Source organism: Eublepharis macularius, chromosome 18, assembly GCF_028583425.1.
Source record: "Eublepharis macularius isolate TG4126 chromosome 18, MPM_Emac_v1.0, whole genome shotgun sequence".
Taxonomy (NCBI): Eukaryota; Metazoa; Chordata; class Lepidosauria; order Squamata; family Eublepharidae; genus Eublepharis; species Eublepharis macularius.
In genome coordinates this window covers 33,694,098-33,721,859 of record NC_072807.1, presented here as the reverse complement: position 1 = coordinate 33,721,859, position 27,762 = coordinate 33,694,098, and the positions used below count along the sequence as shown (strand labels likewise).

At 45.1% G+C, this 27,762-nt stretch overlaps 1 protein-coding gene across 1 annotated transcript in view; it reads right to left on the bottom strand.

Moving 5' to 3' along the window:
- The window catches only part of SEMA7A (semaphorin 7A (John Milton Hagen blood group)), a 48,977-nt gene extending 27,591 nt beyond the window's left edge, over positions 1-21,386 (bottom strand). The window contains exon 1 of the mRNA XM_055002707.1: positions 21,250-21,386. Coding sequence (XP_054858682.1) covers positions 21,250-21,364 — 115 coding nt within the window. The 5' untranslated portion in view covers positions 21,365-21,386. The remainder of the gene's footprint in view (positions 1-21,249) is intronic.
- Positions 21,387-27,762: the final 6,376 nt, after the last annotated feature.

Here is a 27,762-nt window from a genome sequence, read left to right as displayed (position 1 = left end):
AAACCACCTCTGCACGGCTAGTGAAGGCAGTTTGGTTACATTGGCCCACAGACACCAGCTCATTCTGGAATGTTTCATAAGATTTTCCCACCACTCCTCGGTTCTGGGAAGCAGGCCAGCCATAATGAGCATGGTTCCTTCCATTTGCTCTGCAAGATGCCTGAAGGCGAAACTGAGCCAATAACAAAACAAGAAGAGAGCAAGATGATGCATGCTGAAGCCAGGGTTGCCAGCCTCCAGGTAGGGCCTGGAGCTCTCCTGGAATTACAACTTCAAAGATCAAACCCCCCAGATAAAATGGCACCTTCGGAGAGCAGGCGCTACAGCATCACGTCCCCACTGAGATAATTTCCCTCCCCAAACTCTGCCACCCCCAAATACAGACAGAATTGACAAGTTTACTCACCACCCATGGCACTGTGACAATCTCCATATACCAAGGGACTGGGGCTCGGTAGAAAATATTTTATATGCATAAGGATCCTGTTAAAGGTGCTCAGGAAGAAAATGGCCTTTGCCAACACCTGGTACCCAAGACTCTGGAGACCCCAGTCCACCATCTTGTCTCACACAGTGGCCAACCGGTTACTCTAGAGGAACAACAAACAGGGCTCGGAGGAGGCCAACACCTTCCCCTTATGCTGCCGCCCAGTCCAGAGCGTGTCTTCACCTTTGTTCACCATAGCTAGTAGCCATTGATGGACCAAACCTCCACAAATCTGCCTAGGTCTCTTTTTAGGGCCTTCAATGCTCGTAACCTTCACAACGCCCACTGGCAGTGGATTCCACAATTGTTGAGTAATGTTTCCTGAATTTATTGCACACCAGGATCACTGGGTGCCCCTGGAGTTCTAGCATCAAACAAGAGGAAGAAAAAGCTGTCCCTATCTACTTCCTCCACGCATGCATAGTTTTATAAACGTCTATCGTGCCCATCCCCAGTAATCTTTCCTCTAAACTGAAAAAGCCTGTCCTCATCGGAAGGACACTTCCACTGCTTAGTCATCTCGCACAATTCTCTCCTGGACTTCTTTCAGTTCTGAAATATACGGTCGCATAAGTAATTGCGGGCTGGAAGGAAGCCACTTCATCCATTACATGAATGGGGTTATCAGGAAATTGCAGGTTTTCCCCCATTCCTTCCTTTGAAAACCCACCTGCCAAGGAGGGATAGCATTGGCCCAGCAGCCTCTTCACTTTCTCTTACACGTGCATCTGACAAAGAGACCTGTGTCTCTCAAAAGCTTATGCTACAGCAAAGTTGATTAGTCGTAAAGGTGCTACCGGACTCTTTTCTATTTCGCTACTGCAGACTAACACGGCTAACTCCTCTGGATCTCTTACACCCCTGTAAATGCCCACTCAAACTGTCCATTTGTAAACAACTCCAAGAGAAACCCCAGCTTTGTTTTCCATCGCTTGGGCAAGGAGAACAAAGTGCTATGGTAACGGAAGACTCCAAAACATCTCACACCACACCTTCTTACTCTGAAGTCAGTTCTGTAGTTTCGGGCCTCTGGAGGCCATGATCTCACTGTTATAATGTGCAAGCAGAGACGGTACCTTGTTCTCTGGGGTTTGTGTGAGTCACTCGCTGCTTATTATAGATGGAGGGAATCCTCATTAATACAGATGGAGATGACTCAGTATGCTACTGATTGTCTACCCTGAGACTTCAAAATCCTCCGAGCTGGCTGTCAGAAGCACAGCCAGGCACACACCGAAAGGCGCCAAATGCATCTTTTCCATTCTTATGCGTTGTTGATGTGATGAAGGCCAACCCCCTACGGAATGTGGTACCCATGTGCCAGAACTTAAGTGCAAGGGGATCGCTGCTGAAACAAACAGGAGTTTAGCAGCACTTTTAAAACAAAATTTTATTCTCATGTAAAATTCTGTGGGCTAGAATTCACTTCTTCAGATGCAATGAGTTGGAGCCTCACCATGCAACATTTTATTTAGGGAGCTTGGGAGGGTTCAAGAAGTTCTGCAGGAAATCCAAGGGGAAATGCAATGATTTTAAATTCAAATATCTATGGATTGTGCACTCACCTGGATAGCCCAGGTGAGCCTGATCTCATTGGATCTTGGAAGCTAAGCAGGGTCAGCCTTGGTTAGTAGGATGGGAGACCTCCAGTGAAGACCAGGGTTGCAGAGGCAGGCAAATGGCAAACCACCTTTGCCACCCTTGTCATGAAAACCCCACCAGGGTCACCATAAGTCAGCTATGACTTGAGGGCACTCTCCACCACATCAATGGATTGTACATAATTTGTTGATTAGATTTGAATTTTAAATCACGACATTTTGTCCTAGATGTCCTGCTTTTCATGGATCTGGTGGTTTGGCTATTTTCAGACCCCCTAAAGCAAAATGTCTGCACAGTGAAGATATGTTCAGCGGATTGTAGACCCCTGAACCTGATGCTAGAATAAAATCTTGTCTGGCGTTAAGGTGCCACTAGTTTCCTGCTTATTTGTGCTGCAACAAGCATCGCCAACCTCCTGGTTACCAACCTCTCCCAGAATTACAACTGATTTCCGGACTACAGTGAACAGGTCCCCTGGAGAAAACGGCAGCTTTGGAGGGCTGCCACCTCTGGGTTGGGAAATTCCAGGAGGTTTGAGGTAGATCTTGGGAAGGGCATTGGTTTGGGAAGGGGAGGGACCTCAACAAGATATAATGCCATAGAGTCTACGTTCCAATGCAGCCATGATGTCTGTAGTCTGGAGATACTTCCAGGATATTTCCAGGCCACACCTGGAGGTTAGCAACCTTATCATATCTCTTCCCCCAAACTTCAAAGCCATAGGTTTCTTTAATTTAACTTATCAATAGCAGCCTTTGTGCTGAGCAACTAGCATGGCGGGTGGAGGGGGTACCGAGATGAAGTCAACCTCCTTATCCATGCACAGAAAGGAACACAAATTGCTGGTGCCAGCAGCTTCTCTGCTCCATCTGTACAAAGGCCACGCAGCACACAGTCGCGCTATTCAAAACATTTCAGCAGAATGCATCAGCAGCACATTAGAGAAGAGAAACGGTTCCTGGGCTTGCTTTTGCAGTACTGGAAGTCCTTTGCCATTTCCTACCCACCCACAAACAGCCAGCTGTGTTCATTTCCCTGCAGTGCTAAGCAATCCTTTCATACTTGCTGGGGTGTGTGTGTGTGTGTTTTAAGTCACTGCTAGCTGGAAATCTTGCCCCGTGACCCATGTAAATCCTGTAAGAGCAAAGTGTTTAAAAATGTGCATTCTACCAGATTTCTAATGCGTAAAAAGCCCAGATGAGTTAATGTGCGGCTTAATGCAACATAAAGGCAGGGCTGTGCAACTGACATGTTTTAACAAAAGACCCCATCATAGCCTTTCCAGACTGGGGCTGGCGTGGTTTTGAGCCTGCCCACGCTGACTTAACCACACTGCCATGGGCTGCTGAACTAATTGTACTCGGCCCACAGCAGTGTGGTCAAGTCTATCATGTGCTGAAGTCAGCGCCAGACATTTGGCAAGTCTGAACATACCTACTGCGAGGAGGGCAGAAGAAGGTGAAGGGTGAGCCAACGCTTCGAGTCATTCTATGCTTCCTTTACTGCTTGCAGGATGGAACCCTTCTGGACTCCAGAGCGCTGGGCCTGCTGCATTCACCTTGCACAGCTGAAATGCGCACAGCAGACGCATGGAGACAGTCTTTGTGATTCTGGGGCCCTGGGCAAAAGTCCAGGATGGAGCCCTAGAAACACTGCTCCCCTCACACACAATGGCTCCCTGCTGGGGTCACGCACACCCTGTGCAAATTGGGCAGGATCCAAATGGCAGCTTCCTGAGCCCGAGCTAGGTGGGTGTAAGCAGCAAGAGGAGATTTTCTTGGTTTCACCTTTTTGGGCAGGGGGAGGCGCAGTGTTCGGTTAGCCCTTCTCAGCATGCGGTAAGACTGCCTCTGAAATGGCAGCCCTATTAAGTCTGCACAGCAGATATCAACGGTTGAAGTAATACAAGCATAAACACTCAACAATTAAGATTTGCTGTTCTAACCACTGTGGTGACAGATTGTGGCTCGCTTCGCTGGGGCTTGTTTTCAAGTAACAGAGTGGGATCTGCTCCTCCATAAGTGAACGTAAGATTAGGAGGCACAGCTTTCTGAATCCAGAGAGATGGAAAGTGCTGTCTTTCCAGTTTGGTGTAGTGGTTAAGAGCGCGGGACTCTAATCTGGAGAGCCGGGTTTGATTCCCCACTCCTCCGCTTGAAGCCAGCTGGGTGACCTTGGGCTAGTCACGGCTCTCTGGAGCTCTCTCAGCCCCACTCATCTCACAGGGTGTTTTGTTGTGAGGATAATAGTAACATACTTTGTAAACCGCTCTGAGTTATCCTGAAGGGTAGTATATAAATTGAATGTTGTTGTTGTTGTTGTTATCAGGGCTCATTTTGAGGGAGAATGCACAGGAACGTCGTTCCGGCAGTCTCATGACAGGTAGCCCCACCCACCTGACTCTCAGCCATTTTGGGCCTGGATTGGGGCCCAAATGGCCCGGATCGAGCCTCTGATGGGTGGTGGATCACTCTCCTGCTCAGCAGTGGCCCGATCCTGACCATTTGGGGCCCCTTTTCAGCCCTTTTCAGCCCCTTTTTGCCATTCTGGGCCCAATTTCAGCCCTGAATGGCCAGGATTGGGTCCAAAACAGCCAGAATAGGTGATGTCTCTGGAGCTCTCTCAGCCCCACTCATCTCACAGGGTGTTTTGTTGTGAGGATAATAGTAACATACTTTGTAAACCGCTCTGAGTTATCCTGAAGGGTAGTATATAAATTGAATGTTGTTGTTGTTGTTGTTATCAGGGCTCATTTTGAGGGAGAATGCACAGGAACGTCGTTCCGGCAGTCTCATGACAGGTAGCCCCACCCACCTGACTCTCAGCCATTTTGGGCCTGGATTGGGGCCCAAATGGCCCGGATCGAGCCTCTGATGGGTGGTGGATCACTCTCCTGCTCAGCAGTGGCCCGATCCTGACCATTTGGGGCCCCTTTTCAGCCCTTTTCAGCCCCTTTTTGCCATTCTGGGCCCAATTTCAGCCCTGAATGGCCAGGATTGGGTCCAAAACAGCCAGAATAGGTGATGTCTCTGGAGCTCTCTCAGCCCCACTCATCTCACAGGGTGTTTTGTTGTGAGGATAATAGTAACATACTTTGTAAACCGCTCTGAGTTATCCTGAAGGGTAGTATATAAATTGAATGTTGTTGTTGTTGTTGTTATCAGGGCTCATTTTGAGGGAGAATGCACAGGAACGTCGTTCCGGCAGTCTCATGACAGGTAGCCCCACCCACCTGACTCTCAGCCATTTTGGGCCTGGATTGGGGCCCAAATGGCCCGGATCGAGCCTCTGATGGGTGGTGGATCACTCTCCTGCTCAGCAGTGGCCCGATCCTGACCATTTGGGGCCCCTTTTCAGCCCTTTTCAGCCCCTTTTTGCCATTCTGGGCCCAATTTCAGCCCTGAATGGCCAGGATTGGGTCCAAAACAGCCAGAATAGGTGATGTCAGGGGGTGTGGCATATGCAAATCAGTTATGCTAATGACACACTTCCAGTGACGTCAAGAGGCATGGCACATGCTAATGAGTTATGCTAATGAGTTCCTCCAGCTCTTTTTCTAGGAAATGACCCCTGATTATTATTATTTCTTAATGAATCTTCCTGCAGAATGGACGAAGATCAGCATTAACTAAGGCTATAAATATCACCCTGAGCGTAGTAGAAGTTAAGCTCTGAGGAGCTTAGCCAAATTGTAAGTAAGATCCATTCTGCCTCCAAGGCAAGAAACCAGCAGCTACGTAGCCTCTGTGTGTGTGTGTGTGTGTGCGCGCGCGCCCGCGCGCGCGCATATGCCATCAAGTCCCAGCTGACTTATGACAACCCAGTTGGGTTTTCAAAGCAAGGAATGGTCAGAAGCGGCTTGCCATTGCCGGCCTCTGTGTAGCAGTTCTCCTGGCCATCCAAATACTGACCAGGGACAATCTACTTAGCTTCCAAGATCTGACAAAATAAGGCTACCAGGGCTATCTAGCTAGGTTGGGGCATTAAGCCACCAGGTCCCCCCGCTTCCCGTGAAATCATTCTGCAGCACTTATTTCAATGGCTGGAAAGTGGCAGCCAATTCTCTTCTTTATCTTTCCCCCCTCCCCTCCCCTCTGAAACCTGGCAGCTATTTTCCAGGAGGGTGGGAAGAAGCATGGGCGATACATTTCCCACTTTCTTAAAACCTGGAGGCGGCATTCAAAAAGGAGGAGAATAACAGCTCTCTGCTCATAATGGTGGGAGCAGGTGGGAGCAAGGTGGATTGATGGGTAGGCGTTGGCCTGACCACACGGCAGTCCAGAAATGCAATGTGCTTTCCTCCCTTCATTTAACAAAACAAGGCAAAATGGTTCTAAGAAAACAGACAGATGCTTTTCGAGAAGTATGCCCAAAAATGTGCTATCGAATCAGACTGCCAGCTCAGAGTTACTAACGGGATGATGGAGAAGTCATAAAGAGCTGTGGTCAAAAGAAATTTACTGCCAATAGGGTAAATCAGCATACATGTTCCTGCCTGAAGTCACTGGAAACAAAGGCTTCCATTGGAGAGGAATGGAGTTTTAGTGGAATTAAAAAGCAGCACATTTCATCGTTGAATATTTTCATTGAATAATGATAAAGAGAAGGGAAGGATCCATTCCCAAAGCCAAAAATATTAACTGGAAATGAAATTCTTCCTTTGGAATCTAGGGGCTATCGCAAAAATCACAAATATTTAACACATTCGGTTTTGTGGTACAATCAACAGCTGCTGCAACAAAGCAGGTGTGCCGAAACTATTCCTCAGCTGTTCCCCCTGGTCCAAAAAAGGGCAATGACACATCCCAAATGGCAAAATTGGACACGATACAACATAAGACTCAAATGATGCAGTGAACCACTGCAATGAAATCATCTCAGTTTGTGGACTGAAAATTGATAGCAGCAGGACAGGGGAAACCGCACCTGGTTCTCAGATATTAAACATGATGGAGCATGAAACCGGAAAAGCATCCGTCTTTCTAATGCCCACTCTGATCAGCAAGCGAACAATTTACGGAAAGGACTGCCTAGCAAGAATATTAAGCCCCAGGGCATCCCGAAGAGCAAAGCTGAAATGTCCAATAGGACTAAATCGGAATAACATAGAACCCACTTCCAGGCTCAATAGAAGATGATTTCCAAGCAATAAACGATGCCTCATTAAAGATCCCAAAGAGGTAGGGTTGCCAGCCTCCAGGTGGTAGCTGGAGATCTCCCGGAATTACAACTGACTTCCAGCCGACAGACATCAGTTCCCCTGGAGAAAATGGATGCTTTGGAGGATGGACTCTAGGGCATTATACCCTGCTGAGCTGCCTCCCCTCCCTAAACCCCACCCTCTCTGGGATCCACCCCCCAAATCTCTAGGAATTTCCCAACCAGGAGCTGGCAACTCTACAAAGAGGTGTTCTGGGGGACCAGTCCAACACTCCCAGAGAAAAGGAGGCCCATAGAGAACTGAATGCCCCTTTCCGAGAAGTAGAGTATGGATTAAAATATTTAAGACTGAAGTGCTTCTTCATCCAAGAGCTTCGCTTTGCTGTGTGTGTTTTGTAAATTAGCCTCTGCTTGACCTGCTCACGCCCCCTCCCCCCCACATGTGCTTTTTCCAAAAGGAAGAGATTGTTTTCAAAAGATGTTTGTCCAAACAGAAAAGGAAAACAGTCCGGTGGGTGGACGTGTTTTTCTGTGACCCACAAAGATACACCCGTTTGGAATGCAGTTTTGTTTTGAAATAAATTAGAATTGCTGGGTTGGGAAATTCCTGGGGATTTGAGGGTAGAACCTGGGGAGAGTGGAGTTTGGGGTGGGGTGGGCTCTCATGCCATAAAGCCCACTCCCTAAAGCAGCCATTTCATCCAGTCTGGAGATCAGTTATAGTCTGGTGATGACATGATTCCAGGAGATCTCCAGGCCCAACCTGGAGGTTGGCAACCTGAATATAAACCAAGCAAGGTCACCGTCCAAATTATAAATTCATCAGTGATTTGATGTCAAAAAAGCAGCTAAATAGTTTATCCTTTGAAGAAATTTTACTTAAACATCGATCTGAAAGCCAAATAGATTTTGTAGTCATTTAGCCTTATATCCTCCATTGTTGCATAGATGAAAACAGGAACACGTGAATGCACGTAGAATCCCTATCCACTCTCATTACCACTGTCCAATCACACATTGCATATCAACTTATGTTGCAGCATCTTTCCCTGCTCAAGGCTTCTGAAGCAATTATTTTAATACAATGGCTGTAGCTGTGTTAATCCAGTGTTTGGAAGAGGCCGTAGGTCATGCGCTTTCTGTGGAAAAGGTCCCTGGTTCAATCTCTGACATTCCCAGTTTTTTTTTTAAAAAAGTCAGATTGCAAGCTGGGAAGGATGAAGGCCTAAGACCTTGGAGAGTCACAGCCACTCAAAATTAAAAAAAAAAACCTCTGCAAAAAAAACACAGCAATGAACATGAATATTCTGAATGCAGCTCAAAACTCATTGAATACTCATTGAAACTCATTGAGCAATACCTTGAAAGTGATTATAAATGGATGAAGTCATCAGACCAAATGTAGAATAGACACTTGGTCCGGCAAGGTTGCTCTTGTTTGCTCTGACTGGCAGAGGCTCTTCAGGGTCCAGGGTACCGTCTTTCCTATCCCCTACTTCCTTGTCCTTTTAAATGGAGATGCCGGCGATTGAGCCTGGGACGTTCCATATGTCGAGCAGATGCTCTGCCACTGAGCCACAGCCCCTTGCCCATGTATAGGCCAGCATCAGTCAGGATAACTTTGGTCACGTTGCCTCGTGAGATCATTATTGACTTTTCAACTAAAAAGATTCGGGACACCATCCTATATAACTCATACAATGCGGATTTGGACTTTATGGGTTTGAAAGTCAAGATTTTGAAGGACGTTCCATTTCTAGTCCGGAAACGGCGTTTTAAATATAAAAAGTTTGCAGCTCTTCTGAGGGACCATGGAATAAAGTACAAATGGTTATTCCCGGAAGGAATATGGTTCAGATATAAAGATCAGGCCTATAAGATATTATCAGAAGATCAACTAAAGGATTTTGAGAATAAAAACCCAGAACTCTGCTGCACCAAGAACGAAGAAAAGGAGGAGCCGGAGGGGGGGGGGGGAGGAGGAGAGCATCGCAACAGCAGTTGCACAGAGAGAATTGCGTCCGGGACCTAGAAGGGGGAGGAAAGTTTAATCAGAATTTGAAATGTTTATTTTCTGTATGATTAACCACTCCATCATTATTCTATGGAGCTATTTTTGTATTATGACAGTATGAAGGGAAACATTGAAGTGTAGTGTTTAGTGTTTGTAGTTCATTCCCCCCCCCCTTTTTCTTTTTCCACCCCCCTTTGTCCTTTCCCTTTCCTTGTGATAGTCTGGTGTAGTGTTTTGTAGTTATGAAAAATAAAAAAATTTATAAAAAAAAAAAAGGATAACTTTGGTCATCATACGAAAGTCTTAAACACTAAGCAGTCTTTTGGTATATTTAAGAACCCCTGGATCAGGGGTCCCCAACATGGTGCCCATGGGCTCCGTGGCACCCAGTGAAATCTTTCCTTTCACCCAACAAGTGCTTTAAAGAAGTGGGTGGGGCCAGATGGGGCTTTTGCTTGGCTGAGCATATTCTTTAAAACATTGCTTTGGGAGCAGCTCCCGGCATAGCATAACCATCTTCCCTGAGTGAATGAAGGTAAGCTCTGAATATGCAAGAAAATATTTTAAAAACAGTATGTCCATTTTAAAAAGCATCCTTTTCAATAGAGCTTGTTCCTGAAATGTTAAAGAGTTACTTTTGGAATTACGCTCAATGCTCCCGGGCATTTTGCAGTTGGCTTCACCTCCTGTAATGGCCATTTTGCAGTTGCACAGTAAGAATTCCAAAGGCACCTGCAGGCTTAAAAAGGTTGGGGACTCCTGACCTGGATTTTTCTGCCTGGCTGCACATCAGAGAGGAGATCTGCAGGCCAGTGGAGCTTACAGAACCCTCATGAAAGCAACAAGGAACTTTGGGAATTGTAGTTCAACAGGGGGGAAACTTCAAGAGTTTAATTCCCACTTTAAGACACGTTTTGCTTTAAGGCAAGTGGACTGAAAATTGATAGCAGGCACGTTTTGCTTTAAGGCAAGTGCAGACATTTGTTAAATCCCAGATCAACCCTGGAACCGTTCCCAAAACCTGCAGGTCTGAGCTGGAGAGAAAGCGAACAGGAAAAAGAGGCGAAACTCAAAACAGTGCTCCTTTTAAACAATTGAATGGAACTGTCCAACATCCTGATGAATATTCCCCCGCCTGCTGGGAAGAACATTTTATTTGTTATTTTTAAGCATTTTACTCTTTTTGCATCAAACTCCAGAAAAGAAGGCGCCGCTGAACTAAACCAATCCAGGTCTGTGACCTCTGCAGGAAGTCAGATAGCATTTTGTACAGTCAAACAGTATTTTTTATTGTGTTACAGAGAAGGATTTTGAATATGGAGGAGTGAACGTCCAAGGCCAAACGGCTGAGCAGAGCTGCAAAACAAAGTACCCCATTATCTTTGTGGGAACAGAGTTGACGCATTGTCGTATTTCAGTTTCTTTCAGCCTTGGGTTGTGTGTTGTGTTCTACAATTGGCAGCTTCCCAGGCCTTGGAAGTCCTCGTCCAATGAACCATTCAGTTCAAAGCTCACTGCCTCTTGGGGATCATAACACCCAACTGACCCTTTTGCATTTCTAGTCTGGCTCCCCCCACCTACTCATTTTTTAAAATTCAGAATTCTAATATTAAAGGTCTCAGAGGACAGGGCAAAAGTTTAGCTGGAGGCCGCTGACAGCGAAATCTCATTCCAGCCATAAAACTGCATACTTTGTGCAGCCACAATTTGCCCGGTGGCTATGCAAAGACAGGACGCTGAATTCTTCAACTTCCACCTGGAATTGCTAACCAAAACTGGTGTGTAGGTAGTGTTTTAAAGGAGGAGGGTATGTCTTTTAAAACAAAGTTTTGTTTCCCACTGGGGAACTGGTAGTTAGAAGGGGGTGCCTAATGTTTCCTCCCAACTATTTTTACCCTTTACTCCCCACTCTGGCTGTTTTTCTTCTCTCCTAAGCTTAGTTCTAGGCTTGGAACCCAAATTAGAAGAGAGAAGCATAAGAGAACAGGTTCCAAGTTTTAAAAAAATATGGCAGAAGGAGCAAGAAATAATTGGTGGGTGGAAGAAAAGAAAGTCCAAGCACATAGCTCCCCCACGTACAGTTTGTCTCCTACAAAATCTTCCTCCCAGCTTAGAATTCCGAGGCAAGTACAGGTTTTCAAAGCCTGAATTTGACTCACAGATGGTGCAATCCCTAACAGAGTTATGCCAGTCTAAGACCATTGATTTCAATCGGCTGAGACTGGGGTAACTCTGCTTAGGATTGCGCTATAAATGACGTACTGACAGATTCACCTTGAGTTTGCCCCCTGCACTGCGAATTACGATAACCACTACTTCCACTGTCTGAATAAAACAAGCAGAAATCTGACCAGGAGAGTTAGCCCTGAATCAGAAGGAAAGAAAGCCAGACTCATTGGAAATGCAGAAGTTTTATCTTTCTACCAGAAGACGTCCAAATAAATCATAGATGATTCAGCACCACTATGGACCTATTTATTTAAAGAATCGACACTGCCAGCTCAGCTCAAGCACAGACAGGGCCTTTTTGCAAGCTCAGCAGTTTTTTAAAAAAAGCTTTGTCATGCAAGTCAGCTGCATTCACATTTTACGTAGAGTTTTCACTTTTTAGTGTATTTTTAGCATCTATCTGAATCACTCTCTGCCTTGGGAGCTTGTTTCGAAATGGAAAAAGCAGCATTAAGAACTGGTTAAATAATAGCGAAGTTCGGGTCACGCAGTCAAATGAAGATACGGCAGCAGAAACGGTTTCGCGCCCGAACAGCCGCTTGGGGCACCAAGCCAGCGAGTGGCGGGATTTGCAGAATGGGAAAAGGTAACGGCATATGCGCACCTCCTGTTCAGTCACTACCAGCTTGGATCCAGGCTGTGGAGGAAGGTCCAGGAGGGAATTCTTTCCATACATAGGCTGCCTGCCCCAAATATGGAGGGGCAGCCATGCTGGATCCTGGGGAAAGTATGGAAGAAACTGTCGTCTACCTTGATCCAGCCCAATACGGCAATTGGGATACTGAGCCAGTTGTCCCCGACACATACCACCAAAGGTCATTGACATCTAGGTTGTTTGAATCATTTCCATACATCTATGTTGACAGGATCCAAGGAGCACAGTTCTCCTGCAGCACAGAGATCTAGGATCATACCGTAACCATGGAATTCTGCCAAAGATTATTCAGTGCAGGACCTTAGGACAGAAGTCTGCCGAGGAACCGGTGACTACATTTGAGGAACTGGCGCTTCCCCTTAGCCAGCAAGAAAGAAGTCTGCAGGTCTGGAAGGAGAAGCAATAATAGTTGTGGAACAAAAACATTGCTTGTGGGAGGGGGGAGACTCAAGCTTCTTCAGGGAAGTTCACAGCGATAAGAACAACATTGGAGAAGCCCCTGCACCAAAGAGGGAATCTTTCACACCGGGACTTTTCCCGCTGGCCTGAATAGCCCATCCGCCTCTGCACTGAAGGAAGAACCTATCATTTTCTGTCCAGCTTCCCCCACTTTGGTCTTCCTGGAACTTCGTTCCAACCCAGCTCTCCTCCATCTTCGCCCTGCGATGATTTGTTTATTTACGACATTTTTAGAGTGCCTTTCTCCGGCAAAAGACTCAAAGCAGGTTATAGTTATGTAACAGTTCAATAGAAGCATTTGGAGCAAAGAGAACAAAACTGCATAACTCAAATACTAACATCAAACCAAGCCCAGAATTCTCAGCCTTCTACATGGGTCATCGCCCAGACCTGGACAGCCCAGGCAAGCCTGAGCTTGTCAAACCTCAGAAGCTAAGCAGGGTCGGCCTTGGTTAGTAATTGGATGGGACACCTCCAGGGAAGATCAGGGTTGCAGAGTAGGGTTGCCAGCTCCAAGTTGGGAAATTCCTGGAGATCTGGGGGGGAGGGGTGAAACCTGGAGAAAGTGGGGTTTGGAGAGGGAAAGGACCTTGGCATGGCATAATTCCATAGAATCCACCCCTCAAAGTAGCCATTTTCTCCAGGGGAACTGTTCTCTGTGGTCTGGAGACCAGTTGTAATTCCGGGAGATCTCCAGCCACTACCTGGAGGCTGGCAACCCTATTGCAGAGGCAAGCAATGGCAAATCACCTCTATTAGTCTCTTGCCATGAAAACCCCACCTGGGCTCGCCACAAGTCAGCTATGACTTGACAGCACTCTTCACCACCATATGGGTCATCAGAATAACACACTCTGAAATAATTCTGCCTTATGCTGCCTCCCATTTTTAGCATGCCTCAGGTGGGTGGTTCCACCAGGTAGGGGTCACTATAGATTGATGGCTCCAAACTAGATCTCTATATTGCACAGGAGAACAGCTGCCAAGCACAAAAAACAGAGCTATTTATAAGCATGATTCCTGACAACAATTATTTAACTTGGGGGTTTTATTTAGATATCTGTGCCTCATTTTCCCTCCCCAATGGGGACCCAAAGTAGCTTACAACATCCTTTCCCTCTATTTTTATCCTCTCGACAACCCTGGAAGGTAGATTAAGCTGAGAGAGTGACTGTCCCAAGGTCTCCCAGCAAGCTTAGTGGGGATTCGAACCTGGGGCTTTCAGTTCTTAGCCTGACAAAGTGAGCTTTGAGTCTCAAAAGCTCATACCATGGAAATCTAATTGGTCTCTAAGGTGCTTCTGTACTCAAATCTTAGTCGTTTTTTTTTTTTAAATTAAAATAATTCAACCCACAAGGCAATCCAAATACAAGTTGACAAGTAGACAAAGCAATCAACCATCTACAGAAAAAAAATCCTTAAAAAAGGATCATATCTTTGTAAATTGGATTGTCCAGAACAAAATCCTGTTCAGCCAAAAAATGGCACCAGTGGGCCCCATATTGCCACAAAATTTTTGTGGGCTTTCTCAGAGTATGGTTGTGTAGTACCTACAGTAATCTTTTCCATAACAAAATAAGACCATATGCGACCCATCCGAGCATCAATAGGGGGTGATAAGGTTTTTTTCCAATAAGTGGCAACAGTATTTCTTGCTGTAGAAAGTAGAATAGAGATTTTCTTGTCATGTTACTTATTTTCTATTAAGGGGTTTTGATATTCCAACAGAAAAACCTCCGGAAGAAAATTTAACTTTACGCCTGTAATTTACAAAATATTTTGGTGAACTTGTTTCCAAAAAGATGCGATAAGACTCCGATTTTAGTCTGACACTTTAAACACTCCACCACATTGGCTCCATCAGCCACTTTTTGGAATTGGTTTTGTTGTTTTTTAAAGCTATCCATCTTGTTTTGTGTTGATCACACAGCTCTGTTGCCATCTGTGCAAAGCAGACAGGTGTTCACGCCTCAGAGAAACTATTGGGCCACAAGAAAGGGGCACAGCAAAAAAATGTCACTCGGATCAAGATTAAGGTATTTGGTGTCAGCCCCTGAAGCCACAAACAGATATTTAACAGGCCAGTTGAACAAGTCCAGAGTTTGGATTATCTGGGTGTTTGGTTTTCCTAAGCACTACTTGAAACTGCCATTTATTTGTAACTAATCTGAAGATACCAAGAAACAAACAGTTTGAGGTTTCACATGAGATAAACGAGAGGAGAAGACATTTTTACTCCTCTGGGGGCTGCCAGTTATCATTTTCAGATAGCCATCCATCAGATAACTTATTATGGGGTCTGGACGAAGTTTTACAAAAGCTTAACAGGAAGTTCCCAAGCTACAGCTGCCAGGAAATGGAAGTAATGATCACCCGCAGAGATTAAAACGGGAGATTGGCGTGGGGAGAAGAGCCTTAATTAACTCTCACCACTATCTTTTGCTGAACCACTTTTACCCCTGTTGGGGGAAAAACATGGCTGTGGGTTATCTTTTTACATGCAGGCATAAAAGCAGTGGAGGGGAGTGATTTTTAGTAGGGAACAAGGTATAAAGGAAAAAGTTTTTTTTTTTTTAAAAAAAAAACCCTGCACTTCTGGACTTCTACTGAACTTCTACTGATAACAGCATCCTCAGCCAGTGGGATGTTCTATTTTTTAGAGTTCCAAGGAAGAATTGGATGTCGGGTTTATGTTTCCCTCATGGAAGCCTCAAAGCAGAAGTGGGGATTATGAAATTCTGCATTTTTAGTGGGGGTTTTTTGCTTTTGTTTCTTAGCAGATCCTTCCCAGACAAGCTATGGCTGTAACCCCCCTCCAATTTCCCCATATACTATGTGCATTTCGAACTCAAAGCATCTTACAACATCATTTTCCTGTCCTCCGTTTTCTCACAACAGAAACCCTGTGAGGTAGGTCAGGCTTAAGACCAAGGTCACCCAGCATATTTCCATGGTAGAAGTGGGGATTCAAACCCACTGTGAGGTGGGTGGGGCTGAGAGAGCCCCTAGAAGCTGTGACTGACCCAAGGTCATCCAGCTGGCTTCAAGTGGAGGAATCAAAGCCGGTTCTCCAGATTAGAGTCCCACGCTCTTAATGACTACACCAAACTGGCTACACTCCAGTCCTCTGCTCAGATCATAAACCAAGCAGTCCCACTAACTTCCCTCTTCCCCACCCTGGGCAAGAAAGAAGACTAAGAAGCAAGCCACACAGACCATGGGATCTAGTCCAACACTCTATCAACTGGTGGTGGAGAGTGCCCTCCAGTCATAGCTGACAAGCAGGCAAGTCTGGTGACCCCTGGCATGGTTTCCATGGCAGGAGACTAACAGAGGTGTTTTGCCATTGTCTGGCTCTACATAGCAACTCTGGCCTTCATTGGAGGTCTCCCATCCAATTACTGACCCTGCCAACCCTGCTTAGCATCTGAGATCTGACGAGATCAGGCTCACCTGGCCTTCCAGGTCAGGACACTCCATCACCTATGCCAAATCTATATTAATTGTTTGGGGGAAGCGGGATTTACGGTAGGCTATTTGTGGATGCCAAAGGGAGAGGATAAATCTGCACATCAGAGCCCTGGGGGAGGTCCACCCATCTCCCTGAATCCTAGCAAACTGTTCCAAAAGAGCTATATTGTAGGAACACTCAGTGCTGCGGAAGTAGGGATAGAGCTGGCCAGTTCTAGACAATCAGTACAAAATTCTGATCTGCTTCCAAGGAGCAGCCTGTTCTTCCCATCAGTCTCCACCTAAGCCTCATCTTCCATCCATTTTCTTGCCACCAACAACCCACAAAGCCTGATGAAGCGCTTGAACTATTTTGAGAGTCCTGAAGGAACAGAGGAACGGGAAGAGGAGGAGAGGGGAAAGCCTTTCTGTAAATGCAAGTGATTTCTTGAAAGACAAAAGAAAAGCAGCATTAAACAACAACCCCAAAACATGCTTCCACCAGCTAACACATCTGTGTGCTCATAATTGCCTCAAATCCTGGGCTTTGCCTTTCTTCCTCGCCCCTAGACAACTACAGAAATAAAACAGCAGCAACAACATTCAATTTATATACCGCCCTTCAGAACAACTTAACGCCCACTCAGAGCAGTTTACAAAGTATGCCATTATTATCTCCACAACAATCACCCTGTGAGGTGGGTGGGGCTGAGAGAGCTTTGGAAGAGCTGTGACTGACCCAAGGTCACCCAGCTGGCTTCAAGTGGAGGAGTGGGGAATCAAACCCGGTTCTCTAGATTAGAGTCCTGCCGCTCTTAACCATTACACCAAACTGGCTCTGGAAACATCTCCACGTTGCATAGGGAGCTAGCCAACAGGGCCATCCTAAACAGGAAGATTTGGGTCCAGTAGCACCTTAAGGACCAACTAGATTTCCAAGGCGTGAGTTTTTGAGAGTCAAAGCTCCCTTCATTCTATCACACAAAAGGATCTCTGACTCTCAAAAGCTCATACCCTGGAAATCTAGTAAGAAGGTGCTATGGGACCCAAATCTTGCTCTTCTAGCACAGCAGGTACCCACCGGAAACTATCCTAAACAGAGTTATACCCTTTTAAGCCCAGTGATGTCAAGGGCCTAAAAAGACATCCACATAGCAGGGCAAGGAGTTGCAAACAGCCGTATGGACCTGTCTGTTGCAAGTCACATAAAGATAACCACTGCAGATGATAAGTAGAGAGAATAAATTATGGGATATAAAAATCATATGTTGCTATTACGGTGTCTCAAAGCCTGTGTTGCCCAATAGTACTTCCCTGAATTAAAAAAGAAAAGAAAACCATACTGAGCTCATATTCTGCCTTAAGCTAATCTATACTTTTGGAGGAAGACCTTCAATTGGGTCCCTTGAAGTTTTTTAAAAAATAAAATGCAACCTGCTGGTGCTGCTAAGTCATTTGCAGAGACAAAACTTTGAAGGAGTGTTTAAGGGCCAAGCTAGAAGTGGAGCGCAAGTGAACAGGGAGGAATACATGTGACAGTCTGTTCATTTGCCATTCAAGTGTACTTCGTCACTTCTAGTTTGGCCCTAAGTCTCCCTGCTCCCATCTTGTCTAGATCCACCCCCTCCCCATTTGCCCCACAAGGGAAAGATATTGTTATCTTTTCTCATCCAGTAGGGTAGCCGGCTAGCTTTTCTGGCAGGGTTCTGGCACCTCTGGATTGTCCCAGGCAGATTTTAAACAGGCGGAGCAAAATGGTATCTGACAGTTTTTACATTTAGGATCATAGAAAGATTACCTTCCGGATGAAGTTTGTGCACGTTTTTGCAAGATACAATATACCCTTTCTTGCATTTCAGCTCCTCTTTTGAAGGTATGAAGCCACCTAATGCACAGACCATCTCTATAGGGGCTTCCCAGACTGGTGGTCTCTCTCTGGGGGCTTAGACAGTGAACAGCACTTTCTCCGATGCTTGGTGCCAGAGATCCTTAACCGGAGGTTGTGGGGATTACACTTGGGACCCCCTGCGTATAAAGCATGTGCTTTAGCCAAGGTGGGGGGTCAGTGGGTACACATACCCTCCCACACCAGGACCACTCATTCCCCCCATCTAAAAACTGTGTTTTAAAAACTAACTTTAGTTTCACACATAGCCATCGCCATTCAAAGCACAGGAGTTTGGTTTTAAACACAGATCACTCTCAGAAATATTCCTCTCCTCCCTGAATTATTATGATATTGACAAGGCAGGATCCTTAAAGGGAGTCAAGAGGTAATTTAAAGCATAGGAAAAAATTTGACTGTCCTTGCTTTGCAATACAAATGCAATTCTGACCTTCCCACCCACCCCCCACCCCCAACAATGAAATATACGGCTTCCCACTTCCTGCTGAAAAAAACCCTAGAGAAATGTCCAGAAAAGCTGGAATATTTTCAATATGTATAGCTTATCAGTAGTACCAAATTTTGACTGTCTCCGTAGCGGCATCAACTCAGCATAAAAATGGCTTAAGGTATTTTTATCCAACAGGTTTTCACAAACTTGTTAATATCAGAACTGCCCTGTGGGATTATCTGCCTACTGGGTAGGATATTGCCTGCTTAGATTCTCACCCGCACTATGGTTATTTATTAATCATCCCTAGATATTCTCCAAGGAATGCACATTTACTATTTTTCTTTCCACCCATTGACAGGTTTACTCTGGAAAATCCTGTTTAGGGCCAAAATTAGGTGTTATGGCAATTGATAGATAAATGGATCACCCACAAGTTGTGTTTCTTTTTTTAGCTTTAATACAAGGAAAGGGGGGCAATCTGGTTGAGCCTTGTGGCATAGGGGAAGGAGAATTTAAACCATCCCCTTGTACCCCTCCCCCGCCCCCAATGCAAATAGCTCTCCACAGCAAGGTATAGAAATTGATGCGGCTCAGCCAGCTAGGGTGATTTGCATCAGGCAAATAGCACCAGGGGAAATATTTAAGCCCCCACCCCCATTGCCACAGCCCCAATGTTTGCTTTTAAATTGGGGGGGGGCCCTCCCTGGCTGAACCAATTGTAGATCGCAGTTTTCCCTGCACTGCATTTAGCTTGGCCCCAATATTCATGGTGAAAGATTTATGACAGTTGCCAGGGAGGGGGGGGGGCTTGTTTTGGTTTCAGCTGGGGAGGCCTATAACCAGAACTACAAGTAGAATGAAGTATCTATATTCTTTGCTCTCGGGGGCAAACATTAGTCATCCGTCAGGTTGATAAGAAATCCAGAAACCTGATGAGAGAAACATGGACAGTAGCCATAGAGCCACTTCCTCCATCCACAGAAAGTTATAATAAGCAACTAAGTGTTTTCATGATGTTCAATATTATGATGTCCTGAACTGTATTTATTACAGCCAGTAACAGTAGAGAGCTTAATAAATTACTTTCAAAGTTCACAGAGCTCCTAACCATCCCATTATTTTTTTTTAATCTCACCTTCCTTTGTGGATCTCAGGACAATGTAGGTCACTGATCCCCCAATGAGGTGCCCTCCAACAGGTTTCCTGCCCCCCCCCCGTTTGTTTCCCCCAGTGCTAATAGACAGGCATGGCTTTCCTCCATCTCAATGGCGCAGCGAGCACTTCGGAGAAGCCCAAGAGGAATCTCCTTCATGTCTGCCGGGACTGCCTGTTCGGAACAAGCAGCCACCATCATCAGAAGCTTGCAAACTCTCCGCATTTTGCAATGCCCCCCCCCTGCCAGTACTCCATGCCAGCCATTTTGCACTGGCACCCACTCCCCATTCTCAAAAGTTCCCCAAAGTGCCCACAAGTGCAATGAGATTGGGGGGGGGCAGGTACGTGACTCGACAGTCCTCTTTTTTCACCTTACGCCCACCCTGTGAGGTAGGTTAGGCTGAGAGGACAGAGCCAGCGCTAAACAAGTTTACAGGATTCCCTCAATAGCAGAGTATGGATTTGAACTCAGGTCTCACAGCATCGGGTCTAGTTAACAGCCTACTTAAGAACAGCCCTTCTCTGTTGCAGATGCTAAAGTTGTGTCGAGAGGGAAGCAAATGGAAAACCAAAATATGCTTTTATATTCGGAGAAGGGTTTCTCTCTTGCATATTACGGATTTTTTCCTCCTTTGCTAAGCCGTGGATCCCCATCCAAGCCTTTTCAACCAGGTCTCCTGTCAACTTCACAGAAGGATGCTTTTTTAAAAGAATAAACCCAAACTTGGCTTATTCGACAAAGCCCAGAAATAACATCTTAAAAGCAGACAGACCAGGAAATACCTTTGCAATGCTGAATTATTATTTCTCATTTCCCACTCCAGAAGCACCAATATGTGGTGGGATTAAGGAACGCAATCCATGGCAAAGTATTTACACGCAGTTCCTTCAGTCTAAGCCCGCTGATACCGCTCTACACAGGACTGTACCAGAGGAAGTTTCCAAAGTGCTTTAGAGCTTTCCAGGTTCAGAGTTCGAGTCCAGTGGCCCCTTAGAGAGAAAAAAATTTTTCAGGGTATAAGCTTTCAGGAGTCATTCTGGAAAGCTTATCCCCTGAAAATCTTGCTGGTCTCTAAGGGGCCACTGGACTATGGTTGCCAGCTGTGGGTTGGGAAATTCCTGGAGATTTGGGGGTGGGGGGTGGACTCTGGGGATTGCGGAGTTTGGAGAGGTGAGAGACCTCAGCGGGGTCAGTTCGCCTCCAAAACGGCCATTTTCTCCAGGAGAACTGATCTCTGTAGTCTGGAGACCAGTTGTAATTCCGGGAGATCTCCAGCCACCACCTGGAGGATGACTGGACTCAAATCCTGCTGTGCCCTTGCAAATCATCACTGCCTCTTCCCTGAAACTCTCTTCCAGATCCAGTTTTTCCTTGGAGAAAAGAGCTGAATCCTCCCGAAGGGGCTGGAGCCTGCGATCGCACGGTCGCCAACTCGAGCCGGTTGCCATCCTCCTGGTGGTGGCTGGAGATCTCCCCGAATTACAACTGATCTCCAAGCTCCAGAAATGAGTTCCCCGGGAGAAAAAATCATAGCTCTGGAAGGTGGCAAAGGTGGACACAGTTGGCCTCCCCTCCCCAAACTCTGACCTCCCCAGAGTCCCCCTCCAAATCTCCAGGACCTTCCCGGGCTGGAGCTGGCAACGCTAGCAGCAGGAGCCCCGGCTTAGCCCTCCTGCGAGCAACGCGGCGCACTCTCACCTGCCGGGCTGGCTCGGATCCTGGGGCTGGCCTTGCGGAGCGCAGCGCAGGGAAGAGGCAGCCGGCTGGCGGCGCACAGGAGGCAGAGCAGGACCGAGGCGCGCTCCCAGCCCATCGTATCCCCGCCTTCTTGGGAGCTCCGGCGCTTGGCTCGGGCTTGGCTTGACTCGCAGCGCCGCCTAAATACAGATCTGGCAAGAGAGGCGGAGCGACGTGGGAGGCCCTTGCGACAGCGCAGGGCGGAGGGGGGAGCTCCCCCGCCAGGTAGGGAAACCCCCCCCTTCTCGGGGCGCACCTGTTCCCTTTACGCGCAGGTAGCAAATGCGGGAGGCTGAAGCCCGCTTGGCTTGGCCCGAGATGACTGCATCGGTTTGGAGAGAACGGGCCGCTCTCTCTCGGCCGCTCCCACCCAATGGAACCTCCCGAGTGAGGTGCAGTCTACCTGCTAATACAGTGGGTGGGAGGCAAACCTTCAGAGGGGGCGCTTGCCGGCTGTGCCTTGTTTTGCGAGGTTCGGGGACGCGTTGGAGGAGCCAGTCGCTGCTGGATCTTGGGTCTGATCCAGCGGGGCTCCTCTTCTGCCCCCTGAAGCTGAAGGCTGAATTCACACACCTCGCACAATGCAGTCTCAGCGCACTCCACAGGAAAATCCAGTCGCAAATGATTGCTAAAGGGCATTGCTAAAGGGCATTATTCCACCTGTGTGAATGAGTCAGACGCAAGGGCCAAGCTACAAGTGACGCCTGACACAGGTTGGACACTTGTCAGGTTGCCTCAAGTTTTGATGGGAAATATAGGTGTCCTGGTCTCGCAGCTTTGCTCCCTGACTGCTGTCCAATGGACTTCTCAACTGTCTCTTGTCCAACATTCCGCCAAGCTGCCTACATTTCCCGCCAAAACTTGAGGGAAGCTGACAAGTGTCCAACCTGTATCAGGCGTCACTTGTAGTTTGGCCCTCAGTCTATCAAGGTCAGTATCACCTACACTGACTGGCGGCTGCTGTCCAGGGCCTCAGGCAAAGCTCTGGATGACTTTGAAAGAGCGGTACGGTACTTTGATTCCCCACTCTGTCTGGAAGCTCACTCGGTAAGCATGGGCCAGGCACACTCTTTTAGCCTAACCTACCTCACGGGATAAAATGGAAGCCAAATGAACAACATAAGCCACTTTGGGCCCACATGGGGGAGAAAGGCAGGATACAAGTGAAGTAAAAGTAATAAAACAAGCGTATGAATACCCGGTTTCCTGGGGGTAAAGTGCAGATGACTGGGGAAGGCAATGGCAAACCACCCCGTAACAAAAAGTCTGCCAAGAAAACGTCGTGATGTGACTCCCCCCACCCCCATGGGTCAGTAGTGGCTCGGTGTTTGCACAGGGGACTCCCTTTACCTTTTATCTCTGTGTATATATGTATGTCATATCTATACAGACTGAGATTTCACTTCACGCACCTGATGGGCTACGAAATTTTAGGTTCAGTTAAACTTGTTCAGCTTTCAGGTGCCCTAAGACCCCTTTTTGATTTCATATCTCACACGTTAACTGCAGTGTGTAAAACAGTAACCAAAGATTGCATTCATTCCCATGTTTTACAAGCCACCTTCATATAATCGAACGGTAGACAAAAGCAAGCAGTGAGCCTGTGTTGTGTAGTGGTTAAAGAGTCAGACTAGGATCTGGGAGACCCAGGTTCGAATCCCTGCTCTGCCGTGGAAGACTTTGGGTCAGTTACACTCTCTCAGCCTAACCTACCTCACAGGGTTGTTGTGAGGATAAACTAGAGGAGAGGAGGCCACCTTGAGTCTTCATGGGGAGAAAAATGGAGTATAAATGAAGTAAATACAAATAAGCACAGAGGTAAAGATTAGATCAAATCAGGATATCTGTTTGTCAACAGAGAACTTGTTCAGCACCAGCTGTGCCCTAGCAAATAGAAAAAGAGCAAGTATAAAATAATAGCATATCCTCTCTTCCATTTTATCCTCAAAACAACCCTGTATGGTAGGACTAGGCTGAGGCTACATAACTGGCTGAAGATCACCCAGTTAGCTTCCATGGCAGAGTGGGGATTCGAACCTGGGTCTCCCAGATCCTCGTTTAACCACTACAGTAGGGTGAATTCTGTAGATGCAAAAGGTTCCCCCACCCCTGGAAGGCTTCTTGCATCAGAGGAGGGTGCTGTTGTTGGGGGACTGCTATTCCTGGACAGATTTATTTATTTATTTATTTATTTAATTCGATTTATATTCCGCCCTCCCTGCATCAGCAGGCTAAGATTCAAGTTGCCTTTTAACAAACTGGCTGGGATGCAGCAGTAGATTTGCACTAGCAAATGTGGGGGGAGGTAATTTTTTGCCAATTTTTTCTTGTGCTGCAGATCCCCTGATTCACCTGTCATGCTATTCTTTAAGAACCACTGTCTTCCAAGAAGTTTTTAAAAATTATTTTATTAAAACAGAAAATCTCATTGGACTGTAGAAAAAATATCAAAAGCAGACTATATAACAAAGTAATATTAGACTGTAAACATACTATTGAAAACAAAGTATTAAAACTACAAAATAATACAACAAAAAGTAACATTAAAGGATAGACATAATATCAAAAGCAGGATGTAGAGCAGATTATTAAATAGTAAAAAATCCAGTAGCACCTTTAAGACGAACGATCTTTATTGAGGCGTAAGCTTTCGAGAACCACAGCTCTTTTCGTCAGATGCATGGCATGATGAAGAGAGCTGTGGTTCTCGAAACTTTATGCCTCAATAAAGTTTGTTAGTCTTAAAGGTGCTACTGGACTTTTTACTATTTTGCAACTACAGACTAACATGGCTAAATCCTCTGGATCTATGACCAGATTATTAAACCTACATAATATTTTTCCTCTTCATCCCCTCACTTATTTATGTTAAAATACATTATACTCACCATTTTATATTCAGCATATTAAGAAAAAGCTTATCTTTCAGCCACATAGTCAAAAAAAGATTTCCTCCTTTTCCGTAGAGCATGTGCTTTGCACACAGAAGGTCCCAACCCGTGTTCATTTCTGGCCGCTCCAATGGAAAGTTAAAGTGGTAGGTGATGAGAAAGACTTCTACCTGACACACTGGAAATTCGCTGGAGGTTGGAGTTAGGAAATACTGATCTTGATAGAGCAGATGCCTGATGCAGTATCAGGTAGTTTCATGTACGCTGCCCTTTTGAAAGAGTTTGCACTTGAGGTTTCCAGTTGAAGGTATTAGGTACGGCCAATCCATATAACAGGTACTGTTTGTTTCTACACCCATTCCACCTAGCTGTAACTTGACCTTCCAAAGGGCAGTCAGCAAGCAGCTCACAGTCTGAAAGTTCATTTCAGAGATTTCATGGATCCTGTCTAATCTTATCTTCTCCAAGAGAATTTTCCATAAGCCCAAATTAAGATGAAGATATATATGTACGGGCTACTGTTCTCATTTGGTCCAAGATCAAGCTTTGGGTGGTTTTTCACTGTGCAAATATTTCCAAACTGGAACACTCTGTGCCTCACGCTTCCCTAAATTCACTAATCTTCCAATTTTTTTGCAGTGTGGTATAGTGGTAAGAGTGTGGGTCTAGGATCTGGGAGAACCGGGTTCAAATCCCCACTCTACCGTGGAAGCTAGTTGGGGGACCTTGGACCAAACACACACACACTCAGCCTATCCTACCTCTCAGGTTTATTGTCAGGATCAAATGGAAGAAAATAATGGAAGCCGTTTTGGGTCCCCATTGGAGAGAATTAAATAAATAATATTCATCTCCCTTTCAAATTCCTCAAAAGAGTTTGTGATTAGCAACTTTTTGGCAGCCGATTGCCAATAAATAGCAAGATCTTTGAAGCAGCAGGTAAGCAAACCCTTTCCTGAAACATGTTTAGTTTAGTTTATTAGGTGTTTAACCCGCCCTCCCCACAATTGGGCTCAGGACAGGGTACAACAGTCATAAAATACAATTGCATAACAAATTTTACAATAAAATTCAGCAATTAAAATCATATACATACAAAAATAGGTGAAAAGATTTTGATATTCTAATCCCTGTGTGTTTTGTGTTAGCTTCATCAGAGGATCTGTAATATAACATAATTAATTCATGCTCATTAACAGGAATTTTTTTTAACATGCTAACATCCATATATCTAAAAACAATCACGCAGAGTACCTGAAGTTAAACCAAGGAATACATATGATGTATTTGGCAAAGTAAAAACAACCACACATTCATTAACATGAGACACCTTTTTCTCTAAAAAGTACAAAATATTAACCCACTACTAACAATTAAAATTAAAAAAATAGTATCTCGTAAATGAAACCAAGCTACTGAAGAAATAAACAGATCTAATATTAATCATCTCTTGTACCGTCCTCATTTAAAAGGAATCTTGGAAAAGAAAAAACTTCCCGTAATCTGGCTCTTTTGTCTACGCTATCTCCTGTAGTTCTTAATGCTCATTTGGGCATAAAGTATGTAACCTTAAAATCCATTTGACAGCAACAATTTATGGTTACGCCAATGAATTCTTTGCATAGCTCGAAACATCTGTAGAACTGTGATTATGCTCGATAAAATGTTTAATTAAAGGAGTGCCCGCCCTTTAAAAATTAATACTGCTTTTATGTTGAAATCTGCATTTTCACACCTCCAACATCTAGTCTGACTGGAACTATACCTTGTTGAACTCAGGTATATGTATATATTTTCACATTTTTTTTACACATTGTTTCATGCAAAGATAATGACCAGGGGAAGGCTTGATCCTGGTAGAACTTGTAGAGACCTAACAGACTTTTAAGTATTACTGTGTACCCACTGATCTTTCATATTAAACATTTAATTTTTTTTACCACATTTGGAGATGTACTGTAATATATGTTAATTTCTATAGATCCTTTTTTTAGTCCAGCACTTACACTATTAAATGTTAAGCTATATGTAATTCTCCACTCATTTAAGTTTTCTTACTCAAAAGTAAACAGCCTTAAAATGGGCTGTTCGCAGTATCTGATGTGGATAACCCCCTTCGGGGCCAAATTTTGTTTAAGGATAGAAGCTTCCCTTTTGAAGTCATAAATTCTAGTACAATTTCTCCTAAGCCCAAGAAACTGGCTATATAATAAATTGCTCTTGTGTTTTTCGGGTGACAACTGTCATATCTCAAAGGGGAATTTCTATCCGTTGTTTTTTTGCATACATCTGTCCACAGTTTTTCATCCCCCTTTATAATCACGGCATCCAAAAATTTAATCTGTTTTCTGTCTGCACGAAATTCAAATTCAACATCTCATCCTATTCACCCATCCAGTTATGAAGTTCTACCAACATACTCTGATCACCATTCTGTAATTTAAAAAACCTATATATTACCACCATATAAATATATTACTAAAGAATGGGTTTATTATCTGTTGAACATATGAAAATAATGTTCCGATTCTCCCATATACAAATTGGCGCTTTCTGGTGCCACCAGAGATCCTATACAACAACAAAACTAGAAAAGCACGCCCAAGACGGAAAGAATTTCAACCATGAACAATAATGAAAATGTGAATACAATATTTCATCAAGGTTATACGTTGCTGTACAAAAGTTGAACGTTTCAATACAACATCCATAGGACACACAAAATTAAGGCAGTATACATATATGTCAAATGAATGTCAATTGCTGAGAAAATAATTTGTCCAAATACAATCAATAAGCTTCCCAAGTACGCGTGGTAAGATTGAGTACGCTGTGCGCCAAGGGGCAGACACCTATGAAGCTGCTACAAGGCAAGGCTTGAGCTGCTGCGAGAGAAGGCAACGAGCGTCAGCCGGCAAAAAAATTCTTTTTTCTCGTTTCAGACGGAGGGTCCTTCTTCAGGCCACCATATATCACAAAATCAAATCAACAATTCATTTTCCAACAAGTCATATCCGTGTGTGTCGAGGTGAGGTCCTCACCTCGACACACACGGATATGACTTGTTGGAAAATGAATTGTTGATTTGATTTTGTGATATATGGTGGCCTGAAGAAGGACCCTCCGTCTGAAACGAGAAAAAAGAATTTTTTTGCCGGCTGACGCTCGTTGCCTTCTCTCGCAGCAGCTCAAGCCTTGCCTTGTAGCAGCTTCATAGGTGTCTGCCCCTTGGCGCACAGCGTACTCAATCTTACCACGCGTACTTGGGAAGCTTATTGATTGTATTTGGACAAATTATTTTCTCAGCAATTGACATTCATTTGACATATATGTATACTGCCTTAATTTTGTGTGTCCTATGGATGTTGTATTGAAACGTTCAACTTTTGTACAGCAACGTATAACCTTGATGAAATATTGTATTCACATTTTCATTATTGTTCATGGTTGAAATTCTTTCCGTCTTGGGCGTGCTTTTCTAGTTTTGTTGTTGTATCTGTTGGAAGCTAAATACCCCCCTTCTGTGTTGGTGAATTACCAGAGATCCTATGGCACTCCGCTTAATCTGGTGATATAGCTTATC